The 15,602-nt window shown below is 44.2% G+C and overlaps 1 protein-coding gene across 1 annotated transcript; it reads left to right on the top strand.

Annotated features, from left to right (window-relative positions):
- The first annotated feature begins 4,056 nt into the window (after positions 1–4,056).
- LOC143834711 (vomeronasal type-2 receptor 26-like) lies at positions 4,057–15,602 on the top strand. The gene is made up of 5 exons (XM_077331390.1): positions 4,057–4,118; positions 4,858–5,149; positions 12,142–12,360; positions 13,843–13,969; positions 14,683–15,602. The coding sequence occupies exons 1-5, from the start codon at positions 4,057–4,059 to the stop codon at positions 15,600–15,602; spliced, it is 1,620 nt and encodes a 539-aa protein (XP_077187505.1).

Below are 15,602 nucleotides of genomic sequence, written 5' to 3'. Positions count from 1 at the left end.
AGAGGACATGTTAGAACCATGTGAGAGCAAAGTCCTCAGCTTATTAAAAAAAGGTTCAGTAATAGATACTTATTGGACTTTTGATTCTAAACTATGAAGCCATGGAAGATTGGACATAGTATACAATTCACTTGGTAAGCTGTGAGCCTCCTAGTTATTCCATATTGGAGTTCAGTTTTAATGGTTAAAATCAGGGGGAAATTGTCACTGTTGCTCCAGTCTCCTATAAAAAAAATCTGATTTTTTATATTTAAGTTTAAATGTAATTGAGATGTAATCCATGACACTACTGTCTCTTACAAATGCAAAAGTTAATTCACCTGAACATAGAGCATTGAGCTTTTTAAAACAACCCTATCAAATTGGATATAAAATTTACTAAATAAAAGGTTTGCCTTGTTAAAACAGGAATCATTGAATTCTGCCACAAAGGAGAAGAATATTGGCAAGGGATCATCAAAATCCAATCCAAGAGCTACAGTTAATTCACAGCCATCTTTAATCTTGCATTTAGACCACTTGCAGTTCCTTTATAAATACTGCTAGGTGATCCCAATGCGTAAGCACGGTAGAATATATAGATTAACCAAATAACAGTAGAATTGGAGAGGCCTAACAAAAAAGCCTGTGTTCTCAGAATAGTCTGTGTTCTCAGTTGAAGCTGTAACCTTGAGATTTATCTGCTGTGTAATCAGGAAAGTTAAACCACCTTGGTAATGGACTTTAGAATTATTTTTGTATGCTGAAATGGACTAGAAGTCATAGCTGTCGAAGTCAATTTCTTCTTGGCTCCATGTCTCCTGCAATAAAATAATATCAAACACTTTAATATAGCCCAGGATATATTTGGCCACCCAGCTATGTTCTATATGGCACTATCTTTGTATTCAGAAAAACCCGGACCAGAAAGATCCATTTTGCACCCAAAAAGGTTTCTTATGGAGCAGCAACACTCATATTTTAAGGCTGTGAAGAGACAATAAAACCTTCTGGTCTTGATTGCTATTGTTCAAAAGCTCCACATTATCTAACTCCACAAACTTCATCTCCAAGGAATATTCTTAGATGTCTTTTAGCCTGTAATTTATGAATCCAAGAGGTAATGTTTCCTTTATAGCTGCAGATTGTTAAACTAACTTGATGTGGTTGTAACACCAACTTAACCTGGGTTGAACACTGGAAATTTGCTATGAACATGCAAAAAAGAGTGCTTTAGCAGTAACTTTTTAAATACAAAAGACAATCAGTATGTGCCCTCAATAATTAAGATTTTTATGGCCAAGTTTTGTTCCCGGTTGTTATATGGAATTCCATTATGGATTCATGCTTTTAACCAGGATATAGGAAGTTTTCAATCAAATTTTCTGTGCAAGATATTACAAATTCCAAATTGACTGGCAGGCTGGCGATTGAACCAATAAAACGCGACTCAACCGTTGTTGGCAATGAAATGGCCATAGCCTTTATTACAAACCTCCCTCGGAAGGTTGGCCCAGCACAGATAAGGAGCCTGACCCCGACAGCCATTCGGCTGCATTGGTAACAGGGTTCATGGACGCCTTGGAACCCGCTACGTTCCCAGCTGGGAGAGCTGATCCTTCATGTCATGGAATCCCTTCCATGGAAGGCGACTTATCATGGGCCAATAGGCTGCCGCCTCCTGGCTCCTGGCTGCAAGACCTTGGCCTCCTAGCCAGATAGGCCACGCCTGTTCATCAGCCAGTCTTGTTAAGGAGACCCCCAACCCCAAGGAGTCCAGTGTGCAAACTGGACTCCCTGCCCACAGGCTCCTTATCGTGCTTGAACCGCAGCTGCGACAACATATAACATAACGAAAGGGAAGCACTTGAGTTATAATCAACATCCTAATTAACTGTAAGGGCCTCTTGTGGCGCAGAGTGGTAAGGCAGCAGACTTGCAGTCTGAAAGCTCTGCCCATGAGGCTGGGAGTTCGATCCCAGCAACCGGCTCAAGATTGACTCAGCCTTCCATCCTTCCGAGGTCGGTAAAATGAGTACCCAGCTTGCTGGGGGGTAAACAGTAATGACTGGGGAAGGCACTGGCAAACCACCCCGTATTGAGTCTGCCATGAAAACGCTAGAGGGCGTCATTCCAAGGGTCAGACATGACTTGGTGCTTGCACAGGGAATACTTTTACCTTTAATTAACTGTGGAGGGGGAGGGAAGTGGTTCAGGCAGCAAATGGTGCAGAGAGGCTGGGCCGGCATATGTGGTACCCCGCCCCTTTGCATGCTGCTGCGTCGCCACCCATACGTGCAGGCCAGTGCATGCAGCTGTGTGGATTGGACGCCCTCCATGGCATCAGTGGCAGTTGCGCTTAATCGTGGCCCCTAATTGTGTACCACATGCAGCTCTATGTCTGGAATGTAACCAAAAATGACAAGCAACTAAAGCATGGTTGATAACAATCAAATTCTGGTGTGACTTACTTTTAAGTTAATATACAACTAGCCTTACATATTTAATGTTTGTAGAAAACCTATCCAAATGATTAAATAGTGTTGAACATAAAATCAAAACTTTTGGAATATCCTTAGGCTTGTTATTCTTGGAATCTGCCAGGTCCGGTTATCAAAAAATTCAGCTTAAATTTTTAGATATTAAATTTCAAGAATTAATCTGTGCAGCTGGTATAACATGTTCCCATGCTTGGTATAGAAATCTTGCCTCATTCAGACCTCCTAGCCCCATATCTTTATCATCTAATTAATCCACAGCATAGAACAGCTTCTATGTTAATGAGGTTAAATGTTCTACCTTCAGTATTGCTGAGAAATATCATAATATTCCTTATTTAAACAGAATCTTCCCCTGTGGGCAAAAGTGTATATTTGTTCTGCTCGTTTTATTGGTTTGCCTGTGTTAGGAGGAGATTTGAGATTAAAATGTCCATTTTTAACCAGGATAGCTAGATCTTAGGACCACATTAAGATCTAGACAGATTTTTATTAAATAGTCAGAATACTGCCTTGATTGAGAAGGAGCAAGAAAACGTAATCCCTTCGATATCAAAAAGCCAGGAAACCGAAAATATAGAACAACGTGGATGGTTGAATGAATAACTCTGCTCTAATATAAGCTTGTATAATACAAGACTCAGTTGCATTAATGGACTTTCTGCTGGCCTCAACCATAAGCCTTGTGGAAGAGCTCCATTTTGAACGCCCTGTGGAATTTGGTAAGCTCCATCAGGGCCCTGATCTCTCCAGGGAGTTAATTCCACCCCGAAAGTCAATAAGGGTTGTCTTTCAATTTAACATCCAATTAGGATAAATCACGTTGAACCACCCTGAGATGCCATTTTACATTTTGCAGGTCAGCTTTACACAGGCCCAAGTGCAGAATCTGGCAGCCTAAGTCTGTCTGCCCCATGGAGAAGTCACTGCTTGACGTACAATTACAGCTCCTGAGATGGGATATTCTCTCTCCTCTGAAATTAGCAAAATCACAGTTATTCTTACGGAGCCTCAGATGATTTCTATCTACTGAGCTCAAAATAAACAACATCAACATTAGAACAAAACATCCCTATATTAAGAACATATTTCCAAGGGGTGGGGGTGAGGAATGAGCATACGGGCACCATATGCTGCCTCCCTACCACCTGAAAGTCCACTCAGTAGACTGTGATTCAGGTTCTGTGCCATAATTCAATTGCTGATCTAGGAGGGAAGATTGCATGAAAATGTTACTGATATGGGTGCTGTTCTTCTTTTCATTCTTGCCGCAGGCTGTGCACAGGACCAACTGCCTCTTGACCAGACCCTTTGAGCTCCAAGAAGAATATTACAGGCCAGGAGACTACCTCGTTGGTGGGATTTTGCCACACCTAAGAACTACAATCATACATGCGTCTTTTGAAACACCTCCCAGGAACACCCAACTTCCATGGTAAGTTTTCCCAGGAGGACACTGGGTTGGTGTGTTTTAAACAGGCATGTGTTAAGCAGCAGAAGAGCAGAAGGAAATATTTCTGTACACAGAGAGTGATTGAAATGTGCAGCCAGAGAATGCAGTGATAGCCACAGGTATAAAATGGATGTGATAGATTCACAGAGGTTGGTGGTGAATGAGGGCAGTCTCCGCATTCAGAGGCAGTAGGTCTTTGAACTCCAATGCCAGGAGGCCTCAGCCTCCCTGCCCTGTTGTTGGCCCTCCAGAGCAACTAGTTGGCCACTCTGTGAGACTGGATGCTGGATTAGATGGACCACTGGTCTGATTCAGCAGGCCATTTTGATATAGATGAAATTTCAGTCATTTATCATCCAATTCATTATCATCTAATTCTGGACAAACCACCAAAAGAACAACAAAGTTCAATACTTTTACCTGGATACCAGATGAACATGGGCTACTTGTTCAGATAAGTGGAGTCCTAAGAGAATGGAAACTCCAAATATTACCATTAGTAATGTCCTGGATGATTGGATGGGTCGCATATAAAACTGCCTTTACTGACATTGGTATTGAATAATCCTTGATTTGAATGCCGTTTTTCTAAATTAAGAATACTGGTAAACACAGCAATTATCAATGGGACAATTTAGTTATTAGTGACCCACTGCAAACATAGGAACTAAAGAGAGAATGTTCTGTCAGCTGCTAAGCCATGACTGGGTAATAGATCTTCCATGGTCAGAGGCAGTCTACACCTGAATGACAGATGCTGGGGAGGGCGATGGCAAGAAAGGAGTATTGTCTTCTTGTCTTCCATGTGGATATCCTGAAGGTTCTATCAGAAACAGGATGCTACAGTAGATGGTGAGTGCAACCAGAAGATCTTTCATTAAACTCTGTATTTTACCCCTGGCTCATCTCATGTACCTTTAATTACAGTCAGGTGTCCAAAAACTACCAGCAAATCCTGGCCTTCGTGTTTGCCATCCATGAGATCAACAAGGATCCAGCCCTCCTCCCCAACATCACGCTGGGCTTCCGCATTTTTGAGGACACTAACTTTGCCAGGATGACCTACCAGGCAGGCCTGTCCTTTCTGTCCACGGGGGGTCAGATGGTCCCTAACTACAGGTGCAGCAGACAGCAGAAGTTGCTCTCAGTCATTGGAAGTCTCTCCCCCACGATCTCCATGCAGATGGCCTCCCTCCTAGGCCTCTTCAAGGTCCCACAGGTGAGGATATTTATTTATTTATTTATTTATTCAGTTTCTAGCCCACTTTCTTCCTTGGATTCAAGACGGGTTTCATCCTCAGGTTTTCATGGGGATGAAAGTGTGTGTTTTGGGAGTGGTGTGAATAGGCAGGGGAAACCACGGGACTCGCTAGAGAGAATGGAGAAATAAGAACTTCAGTAATATGTTGCCTTTTTAATGATTTAAAGTTATAGTCAGTGGTGGTTAGAATGTCAGAGGAGGACGTGAGTGACACACACTGGCTGACATCTCTGCCTGACCAACCTTGCAGGTTTATTGCTGTGAGGAGGAACCAGGAGCACTTAGGATGAAGGGGAGGATATAAGTGATCTTGATAGATTGACTGTGGAAAAAAGATCCCCATCAGAAGGGGGGAATCAGCATGGCTGCCATTGTGGCCCTGGTAATGGATGCTGAAATCCTGGCTTCTGGCCTGGTTGCCTTTTATGGACTCATAACCTGCCACAATAACAGATATAGAGAACCTAGATCATGCAATATTTTAAATCAAATGAACTACTCATAGAATTCAGTGCACATGCAAATCCCACCAACGTTGGTGGGTGGAAAGAGCCATCAAGTCACTGCTGACTTCTGGTGACTTTGTATTCTAGGCAAAAGATTACTGGAGGTGGTTTGATTCAAGTGCATAGGTGGTTTGCCATCGCCTCCCTCTGTGCTTTAACCCTGGACTTCCCTGGTGGTCTCCCTTCTATGTACTAGCCGGGGTCAACCGTATTTAGCTTCTGAGGACTGAGGAGAGTGAGCTAGCCTGGAATTCCCAGGTCAGGTTCCACCAACACTATAGGTCTGTAAAACTGCTTTTTGAGAATGCTTTTTGCACCACTACATATTAGTTTACAAGTACTTCTGCTGCTCATCAATCTAACCAGTCTGTACCCTCTTTTGGAAAGTCACTGAGATCTACTGTTTTAGCTATCCTGTCATGTGGCAACTCCATCAATAGCTGTGGGGCCTCCCAAAGTATATTGTGCAGTAAATTCCAGTGCCCCTAAATCCCCACCTTATCATATCCCTCCTCCAGCAAAATCTTTGAACCTCAGAATTACAATCTGCACTGATCACCACAGCAAATATTACTGGGGGAACTGTTTGAAATTTTTGCTTTATGCTTTGCAATTTTAGGCCAATTATGCCAATTTTATGCCAATTTTATATTCTGAATCTGGAGGAATCATGGCACCCCTTGCATTTCCCCTCGACATCCAGATTCCCTTTGCTTCCCCCCACTTACAGTTTCACCCACATTATCTCTATAATCTCAGACCTCTCTGATTCCAACTACTGAGATGTGAACAACAAGCTTTGATCACGCATAGTCTTTATTCCCTGCCATGAGGCAACAGTGCCCAGGTTAGAATCAAAACCCTTGACACATGGCAAGAAGGAAGAGTGAACTAGGAATGTTACCATAGAGCATGGAGGCTGGGAAACCAGAACAGTGGGGTCCATTACTGGAGTGTATTATTACTTGGACAGGTTCCACTTGACTCTATCCAAGTTGCCAAACTTCCTTCAAGCCACTGACTTTGTTCTTCAAGCTGTGAGAAGTTTCAGGAAGGAGATCTGGTCGGGGGCCCCCTCTAGAAGACACACCACCTGTTGGAACATCATGGGTGATGATTGGCTGACGTAGCCCTCTGCTTCCCCGGTTGTAGGCATACTGTTATGGGGAAGGGTTGGTTTTTACCACCATGCTGTTTTTGTTATGTTTTTAATTGAGTTTTAATGGGATTTTACTGATGTGGGGTTTTATTCTGTAACCCATCACGAGCTGGTGTGCTAAGAGTGTTGAGTAACAAATTTAAGAAAAAGAAAAAGAAAAAGAAAAAGAAAAAGAAAAAGAAAAAGAAAAAGAAAAAGAAAAAGAAAAAGAAAAAGAAAAAGAAAAAGAAAAAGAAAAAGAAAAAGAAAAAGAAAAAGAAAAAGAGAAAAAGAGAAAAAGAGAAAAAGAAAAAAGAGAAAAAGAAAAAAGAGAAAAAGAAAAAGAAAAAGAAAGCTGAGACTCACAAAGACTCCTAGCGTGCCACAAAATTAATTCATCTTAAAGGTGCTACTGGACTCTTGCCATTTTCTACTGCTACAGGCAGCCTAAAATGGTTACCCATCTTGATATGTTATTGAATCAAACCAGGTCACCAAAATTCCTTCAAACCACTGACATTGTTATCCAAGCTGTGAGACGTTTCTGTGGAAACATTTGCCAGGGTGAGGTCCCTTGGAAGAGTCCTCCAGGAGGGTCTAAATCAGCAGGAAGAGGATTGCAAAATGCTCATTAAGGCTGAGAGGCCCTGACAAACTTAGACCACCACCACTACCCCAGCTCAGCCACACAATGGACTTCTGTCTGGAAAGAAAGTCCATGCCCTGTTAAGATGCTGGAGGGCTAAATACAAAGGAGAGGAACTGGTGGGTTCTGGGTAAGATTTTTGAAGTGGCAGACACGTGTTCACACATACATGTCCACTTGTCCCAGAGCAGTTTTTTTTTTCATTTCTCTTTCTCAAAAGCAGTTCATGGCCTAACTCAGTGGTAGTCAACCTGTGGTCCTCCAGATGTTCATAGACTACAATTCCCATGAGCCCCTGGCCTAACTGACTGCACTGCTGAGCCCACTGCCTGCTTTCAACCACTTCAGCCCAGACAGATCAGTCAATTGGACCCTGAGACAGCAAGAGCTAGGAACAAAAATTATTTCATGAGAAAGAAGGGGGAGATCCTGTCACCTGTACATGAAATTCCCTCCACAGCCCTGGTTTTTGTGGAGCCCTGAAAATAACTAGACAACATTGAGAAATCTGATTCTCAACTAAAATTCATCCTTCCTTTCCCCAGCTCGGTTATGGCTCATTCAATCCTGTTCTGAAAAGGAAGACCATGTTTCCTTGTTTCTACCGGATTGATCCCAGTGAGGTCCCCCAGTATTTGGGGATAATACGCTTGCTTCTATATTTCCACTGGAACTGGATTCAGATTATTGCATCAGATGATGACAGCGGTGAAAATTTCATCCAAGCCCTAGCTCCAATGCTTGACCAGAACAACATCTGTGTGGAGTTCACCAAACGGACTTTGTCTGAAATCTCAGTGTATTATACAAGTTTAAATAACGATATCAGTCTAGCTGTAGCTCTCAAAGAGGGCAAGGCCAAAGTTGCCATTGTATTTGGCGATTCAAATGCCATACGGAATTTAATGATGTCCCTTTTAAGATACCAAAGGAGTACTAAAACATCTCTTGAGAAGGTCTGGATTGTGACGAGCCAGTGGGAATTCGCTGCAATGGGATACTCCTTCTTCTGGAGTGCTGTGGAGATCTTCCATGGTGCCCTGTCCTTCAGAGGCCACACAAGTGACGTGCCAGGATTCCAGAGTTTTCTCCAGACTTTAGATCCATTCCACCCCCAGGGAGATGTCTTTCTTAAAGAGTGGTGGAAACTTGTATTCATATGTTTATTTAGAAAACCAGGTGATCATCCTGAAGGCCATAAGAACTGTACAAGTAAGGAGGACATTGAGAGCCTCCCACCCTCTCTGTTTGAAATGAGCATGACTGGAAACAGCTATAACGTTTACAATGCTGCCCATTTGATAGCACATGCCCTACATGGCATCTACCCTTTTGGATCAAGACGTGCAATGATGCAGAATGGCAAGAGGCTTCCTGATGTTCAGCCATGGCAGGTAACATCTTCCCTGTATTATGTGGCTCTTGTGTCAAGGGACGGACAGTCTAGAGCAGGGGTAGTCAACCTGTGGTCCTCCAGATGTTCATGGACTACAATTCCATGGAATTCCATGGAATTGTAGTCCATGGACATCTGAACAACCACAGGTTGACTACCCCTGGTCTAGAGCATGTCAGCCAAAGAGGGTCAGTGTGCTATTCATAGAATCATAGAGTTGGAAGGGGCCATACAGGCCATCTAGTCCAACCCCCTGCTCAACGTAGGATTAGCCCTAAGCATCCTAAAGCATCCTAAAGCACCCTATTGACCCATCCAATACAAACTAAGCCATCAAATGTACTTGCCTTTTGTGGCATGCCATTTTGTCAGCCACTGAGAAGGAGGAACACCTGCCTGGACTTGTTTTCCTTATGAGAAAAAAGGAGCATCAGTTACTATTTCTTTGTCCAATACCAGAGACAGCCTACACTTTCCTGAGAAGGCAATCCCTCCCATCTCTTAAGCTACCCTTTCTCGACCTTTGGAGTTCCCAAGTCCCTTCTGGCAATCGGTGGAGGATTGGGGAATTTACCAGGAGAAAGAGGAAGTCCAAGGTCATCTCACTGACATGGCAGGGGATGTGATGTCATCAAACTATCATGTTGCTGGAGCACACAGTTTTGGGCAAAAACTTTATGGTGAAATCAGCTTCTTCTAGGGTTGTGTGCTTCAGCTGCCTGTGTGCGTGCGCCGACTGGCATGCCAGCACCAGCGCTGCCTTCCTCCCCGCCACGCGCCATGGCGCTGCCTGCTTCATGCTGCGACAGCTGCTTTGGCGGCTAGAGCGCGCAACCCTAGCTTCTACCACAGAATTTTTGCCAAATACCAAAGCGTTGCACAGATATCGCTTCCTATCTGATGCTGGTAAGATATCCCGTGCCTTCATCTTTCTCCTGGTACTCCCCCTGCTGGCCAGCTGATCAGCAATAGGGAGTGGATCCTGGCAGGAAGGGACCCTAATTCTACTGGGGGGCTGGAAACCCTAGGGCCTTGGTGTCAGTCAGCAGGGGTTTACAACTTTCATCTTCCCCTTGAGTTCTCCATCTCTCCCAGAATTTATATGGTGCTGCAAGGAGAGTCTTCCATGGTTCTTCTTGCCGGGTTTGCGATATAATTTGTTTTTCAGTTTATTACCCACCACTCCCAGTTGCTCACTGACTCGAGGCAGGTTACAGTACTTAACTGTTAACCCGGTAGTTCCGGGCCCTCGGGACGCTAGTCTGGCCTCGACCCAGGCCAGGGCCTTTTCGGTCCTGGCCCCAACCTGGTGGAATGAGCTCCCAGAAGAGCTAAGGCTCCTGCCGGACCTGTCAACTTTCCACAGGGACTGCAAGAAAGTCCGCCAGGCATACGGTTGAGGTCAGGGCATGGTCCTGCTATTCAGTCTGGCCCCCCATGTCTATTGTATCCATCAATTGATCTGTTCCCCACTCTCATGAGAAGGACAGTAGGAATGTTGGCCCTGGCTGGTTGAGGGGGTGAGTTGCTAGTGGGTTTTCTTTCATCTGCCGTCTTATTGTTTAATAATGTATTAAGGGCATTATGGGGTTTTTATTCTTTTACTATGTAAACCACCGTGAACCCAATTGGGAACGGCAGTATATAGATTCAATAAATAAATAAAATTAATTAATTAATTTTTAAGGGCACAATAAAAAGCATAAAAGATTTCACTCCTGCAAAACAACTAGTGGCATTCAATCCAAGCCAACCCCCACCCACTTTCCATAGTTCAAGCATCCCCTTCTACCTATCTTGTGCCTCAGGAGGGGAAAAGGGTATGTATGAAGAAGAAGAATTGTTTTTAATATGTTGCTTTTCTCTACCAGGAGTCTCAGAGCAACTGACAATAACCTTCCCTTTCCTCTCCCCACAACAGACACCCTGTGAGGTGGGTGAGGCTGAGAGAGACCTGATATTACTGCTCAGTCAGAACAGCTTTATCAGTGCTGTGGCGAGCATAGCTGGCTGCGTGTGGAGGAGGAGCGGGGAATCAAACCCAGCTCACCAGATTAGAATTCATCACTCTTAACCCCTTCACCAAGCAGGTCAGCATGTTGTCCTAGCTGAGGTAAGGAGGGGCCCATAGATCTTAATTGGCCCGGCCTCAACCAAATACTTGATGGAAGAGCTTTGTCCTACAGGCCCTGCAAAAGCTTCTGCAGGGCCCTTAGCTCTTCTGGGAGCCCATCCCATCAGGCCGAGGCCAGGAGCACTTTCCTTGGGCTGGAGACCACCAACACATTTGTACCTGCAGAGCAAAGAGTCATGCAGGGGGCATGAGGCAATAGGTGGTCCCCCAGGTATGTAGGGGCCTAGACTGCAACTGGCCATGAAGGTCAACACTAACACCTTAAAGTTGATCTGAAACAGGGAGAAAAAAGTCCTGCCTCCCTGAGATAAGGGGTGAGAAACGCCCAAGTTGTCTTCCACCTCTGGGAGAGAATGAGTCTTTGTAGGAGCAGGGCTGAAATGGCTAGCAAGTGTTTACCATCATTTATAAAAGCAGCAAAAAGGAGTGATATGCCTATGTTCTTGACCAGGGGTAGTCAAACTGCGGCCCTCCAGATGTCCATGGACTACAATTCCCAGGAGCCCCCTGCCAGCAAATGCTGGCAGGGGGCTCCTGGGAATTGTAGTCCATGGACATCTGGAGGGCCGCAGTTTGACTACCCCTGTTCTTGACCTTGCAGCTTTTGTTGCTGATTGACTCCCTGGACACTGATCATGGTTGGGGCAGCTACCAGTGCCCAGAGTTGCTACTTGGGCCCACTGCTGCCAGCCCCTCCCCCTGACCACTCTCTTACTAGCAACCCATACGCTCAGCAACACGCACTACCATTGCCAGGGGAAAGGTTGCTGGCAGGAAGCTGTGAGTATAGATGAAAGAAGGGCCTAGTCTGCATACAATAGATAATGCACTTTCAATGTGCTTTCGCGGCTGGATTTTCCTGTGCGGAACAGGAAGATCGACTTCTAAAGTGCATTGAAAAAGTGCATTGAATAAAGTGCATTATCTCTTGCGTGCAGACTAGGCCAAGGTTTGGCAACTGGATATGGCGAAAACTTAGAGTGGCATGCCATTGGATGAGAGGGGATACGTGATGGGGGAGGGAAAGGGACCCTGGGATCTCTATGACTGCAGCCCACCGAAACCTACAATCAGCCCTGTGAGTAGCCATAACTAGTCACATCATTTTCTTAGGACATCTTTCCTTTCAGATCCTTGCCTCTTTGAGAAGCACCCGGTTCAACAACACTGCTGGCGAGGAAGTATTTTTCACTGAAAATGACCAGAGATCAGCAGGCTATGATATTTTCAACTTGGCTTTCTTTCCAAATCAATCTTCCACTCAAGTGAAAGTTGGAAGGATGGATCCTAGTAGTCCCCCAGGCAAAGATTTCATCATTAATCCAGATGCAATTATTTGGGCTATGAAGGTGGGAAAGAAGTCTATATTCTTGAGTAATGGTAGAGAAAGTTGCTGATAGGACCTTTGGGAGAATAAGATTGTATTCATAGAACTGCCTAAGGCCAGCTTCATTCTGTTGTTGGTTTTCAGAAGGCTTTACCCCCCTACACCGAAAGCTCAGATTTAGTGGGAGTAGTAAAACATGCACATTTCATAGAAAGATCTGAACCTGCTAAATTCCACTCTACCAAAAAAAAACCCCTCTTAATTCAAGAAAGTCATTTTCAGTTGAGTCAAGATAATTGTGGGGAAAACTACTGTATTGTGATGTGTGTGTGCCTCTACATTCACGGCAGCAATGAGAACTCTAGGGATGGGCATGATCTAAGTGTGTAGGAAATTTTGGACAGTTCACGACTTGTGAAGTCAAAACTGTGGCAGGTCAACCAGCATGAACTTTCCACAAACTTTCAAGGTGTTAGTGGAAGATTTGTGAGCAGAGACATTTCCAGACAGACTGTCTCCACTCACTCAGAATATTTACTTCAAAACAATATGTCGAGGAGCACCCGAGGAAGGTTCCTTGGGACTTTGATGTTCCTAGCTTGCAGAGAATGCATTGTATACAGTCCCGAACTTTCTGAAATTACATGTTAAAAGGACTGCTATGGTCATTTGGACTGGGGCAGGCTTAGAAGTGTATGTAATGCATCCTGTGCAAGATAGAAACACTAAACTTGGACAGCATGTAGGGTATCCAAGGGATGCCAACCGGGAATGTGGTGTCCCTAGCTTGCACAGAATACATTCAGTACAGAAACTCCTAAATCACTTTGATAAGTGCAAATACAGGAGAGTATAGAACAGATAGTTTGCAAGTTGGAGGAGCCAAACTTGCAAGATAACTCCAGTCAACTCTTCTCTATCTGCCCACCAAATTTGGGTAAGGTCTGGAATTACAGGGTTCAAACTATGGCTCCCCAAAATAAGGTGCACATTATTTGGGGAGCAGACCCTGTTAAACCAATCCTCACCAACCTTTGAGGGCAAGTAGAAGAGAGTCATCTGGCAGTCTCCTTTGTTTGGTGTCTCTAGCAAATTGCGGACCAATTCTACCACCTCATGAAGCTTTCAATCCAAATAAGTCACTGAAGTGGTTAAAACTTCCTAGAATCATAGAATCATAGAGTTGGAAGGGACCTCCTGGGTCCTCTAGTCCAACCCCCTGCACTATGCAGGACACTCACATCCCTATCGCTCATCTACTGTAACCTGCCACCCTCCTTCACAGAATGAGCCTCTCCGTCAGATGGCTATCCAGCCTCTGCTTAAAAATTTCCAAAGATGATGGTCCCTGGTTCATGAATGGAACATGCCATGAACCACGAAGCAATTGTATTTTTTTCTGGTTAGTGCCCAATCCTAGAGAGCTCCACAGAAGAATCACCAGGGTGTGGAAGGAACCCCTTTCATTTGGGAGATCTCATTAGTTCTTCTTTCTTCCCCTTAGAAGCTGCCCTCTTCCAGGTGTGTGGAGAGCTGCATGCCAGGGTACAGCAGAAAAGTTATAGAACATGAGCCACCATGTTGTTATGAATGTGGACTTTGTCCAGAAGGGATGATTTCTAACTGTACAGGTAATTTCACACATTTTAAAATCCTAAAGCAAAGGGTCGAAATTATAAACACTGCTTAGTTTAGACTCTGGAGTAATGGATTTTTACCCACCTTTTTGGATGATAATGTATATCTCAGATAAGAAGCTACAACTTTCTTTTGGGGACCATACAATGTTCAACCCTGACAGTACTACTTGTAACCACCCACAGTCTATATAATGAAAAAAAACCCTGATTCACTAAAGACTTAAAAAAAAATCACTCTTCTTCACTGAGGCCAGTTTTGAGATATAATTTGGATAATGCTTTCTCTTCAAGAAATTTGAATCTTTGAAGTATGAATTTCAAAAAGTTGTTTGTCTCTATCAAGCATTTCTTATGTAGAATTCTCAACTAAGTTGCAAAGTAGAAACAAAGGACATCAAAGGAAATGTGCAGGTTTAGATTGACACTAGTCATCCTGAAAGAGTTTGAAATGGCCTCCTATCTACACAGGTGTCCTTTTTTCTGGGACCCACTTGAAGTGTAACTTCATGTGACTTTCCTCTTCCTCATGTCAAAATGGTCCATAAGTTCACAGTGAACAAGTTTCTGTTCTCTGTTGCATGTTTAACATTTAAGAATATGAAACATTATTATGACACCATAGGCTATATTTCACAGCTTCTGACTCATAGCATGAGAATTGCCAGCTGAACACTGTATCATTAATTCATGGTTATTTCTTCCAGATGCTGAGCGTTGTGTCCCATGTTCAGAAGATCAATATCCACACACAAACAAAGAACAGTGTATCTCCAAGACCATAAACTTCCTTTCTTATCAAGAGAATTTGGGCATTGTTTTGGCTTTTCTTGCTCTCTTCCTGTCTCTGATCACAGCCCTGATCCTGGCAGCTGTCATAAAACATCAAGACACACCAATCGTCAAAGCCAACAACAGAGAACTCACCTATGTCCTCCTCATCTCCCTCCTGCTCTGCTTCCTCTCCTCCTTCCTCTTTATTGGTCAACCTACGAGGGTCGCCTGCCTTCTGAGGCAGATTGCTTTTACTGTAAGCTTCTCTGTTGCCATTTCGTCCATCTTAGCCAAAACGATCCTGGTGGTTGTGGCCTTCATGGCGACTAAGCCAGGAAACAGGGCAAGGGAACTGTTGGGGAGACAAGAAGTCAACTCCGTTGTACTTGCCTGTCCCCTCCTCCAAGTTATCACCTGTGCAATTTGGCTTGGAACTTCTCCCCCATTCCTCAACTTGGACTTCCATTCCTTGGCCAAGGAGATCATAGTGGAGTGTAATGAAGGGTCAGACATCCTGTTTTACACCGTCCTGGGATACATGGGATTTCTGGCCCTGGTTAGCTTTGTGGTGGCTTTCCTAGCCAGGAAATTACCTGACAGCTTTAATGAAGCCAAGTTCATCACCTTCAGCATGCTGGTCTTCTGCAGCGTGTGGGTCTCCTTCATGCCCACCTACCTGAGCACTCAAGGGAAGGCTATGGTGGCCGTGGAGGTCTTCTCCATCCTGGCCTCCGGTGCTGGTCTCCTGGGCTGCATCTTTCTTCCCAAATGCTACATAATTTTTCTGAGGCCTGATCTCAATAGTAGGGATCATCTTCTAAGGAACAAGAAAAACAGGAACCTGAATTTTTGA

This window comes from Paroedura picta, chromosome 4 (genome assembly GCF_049243985.1).
Source record: "Paroedura picta isolate Pp20150507F chromosome 4, Ppicta_v3.0, whole genome shotgun sequence".
In the NCBI taxonomy this organism is placed as follows: Eukaryota; Metazoa; Chordata; class Lepidosauria; order Squamata; family Gekkonidae; genus Paroedura; species Paroedura picta.
This window is presented reverse-complemented; position numbering and strand designations above follow the sequence as displayed.

Coding starts and splice junctions, on each gene's coding strand:
- LOC143834711 (XM_077331390.1), top strand. CDS start 4,057: ATGGATGTGATAGATTCACAGAGGTTGGTGGTGAATGAGGGCAGTCTC. Junction 12,361..13,842: donor CAATTATTTGGGCTATGAAG/GTGGGAAAGAAG, acceptor TCTTCCCCTTAG/AAGCTGCCCTCTTCCAGGTG. Junction 13,970..14,682: donor GATGATTTCTAACTGTACAG/GTAATTTCACAC, acceptor TATTTCTTCCAG/ATGCTGAGCGTTGTGTCCCA.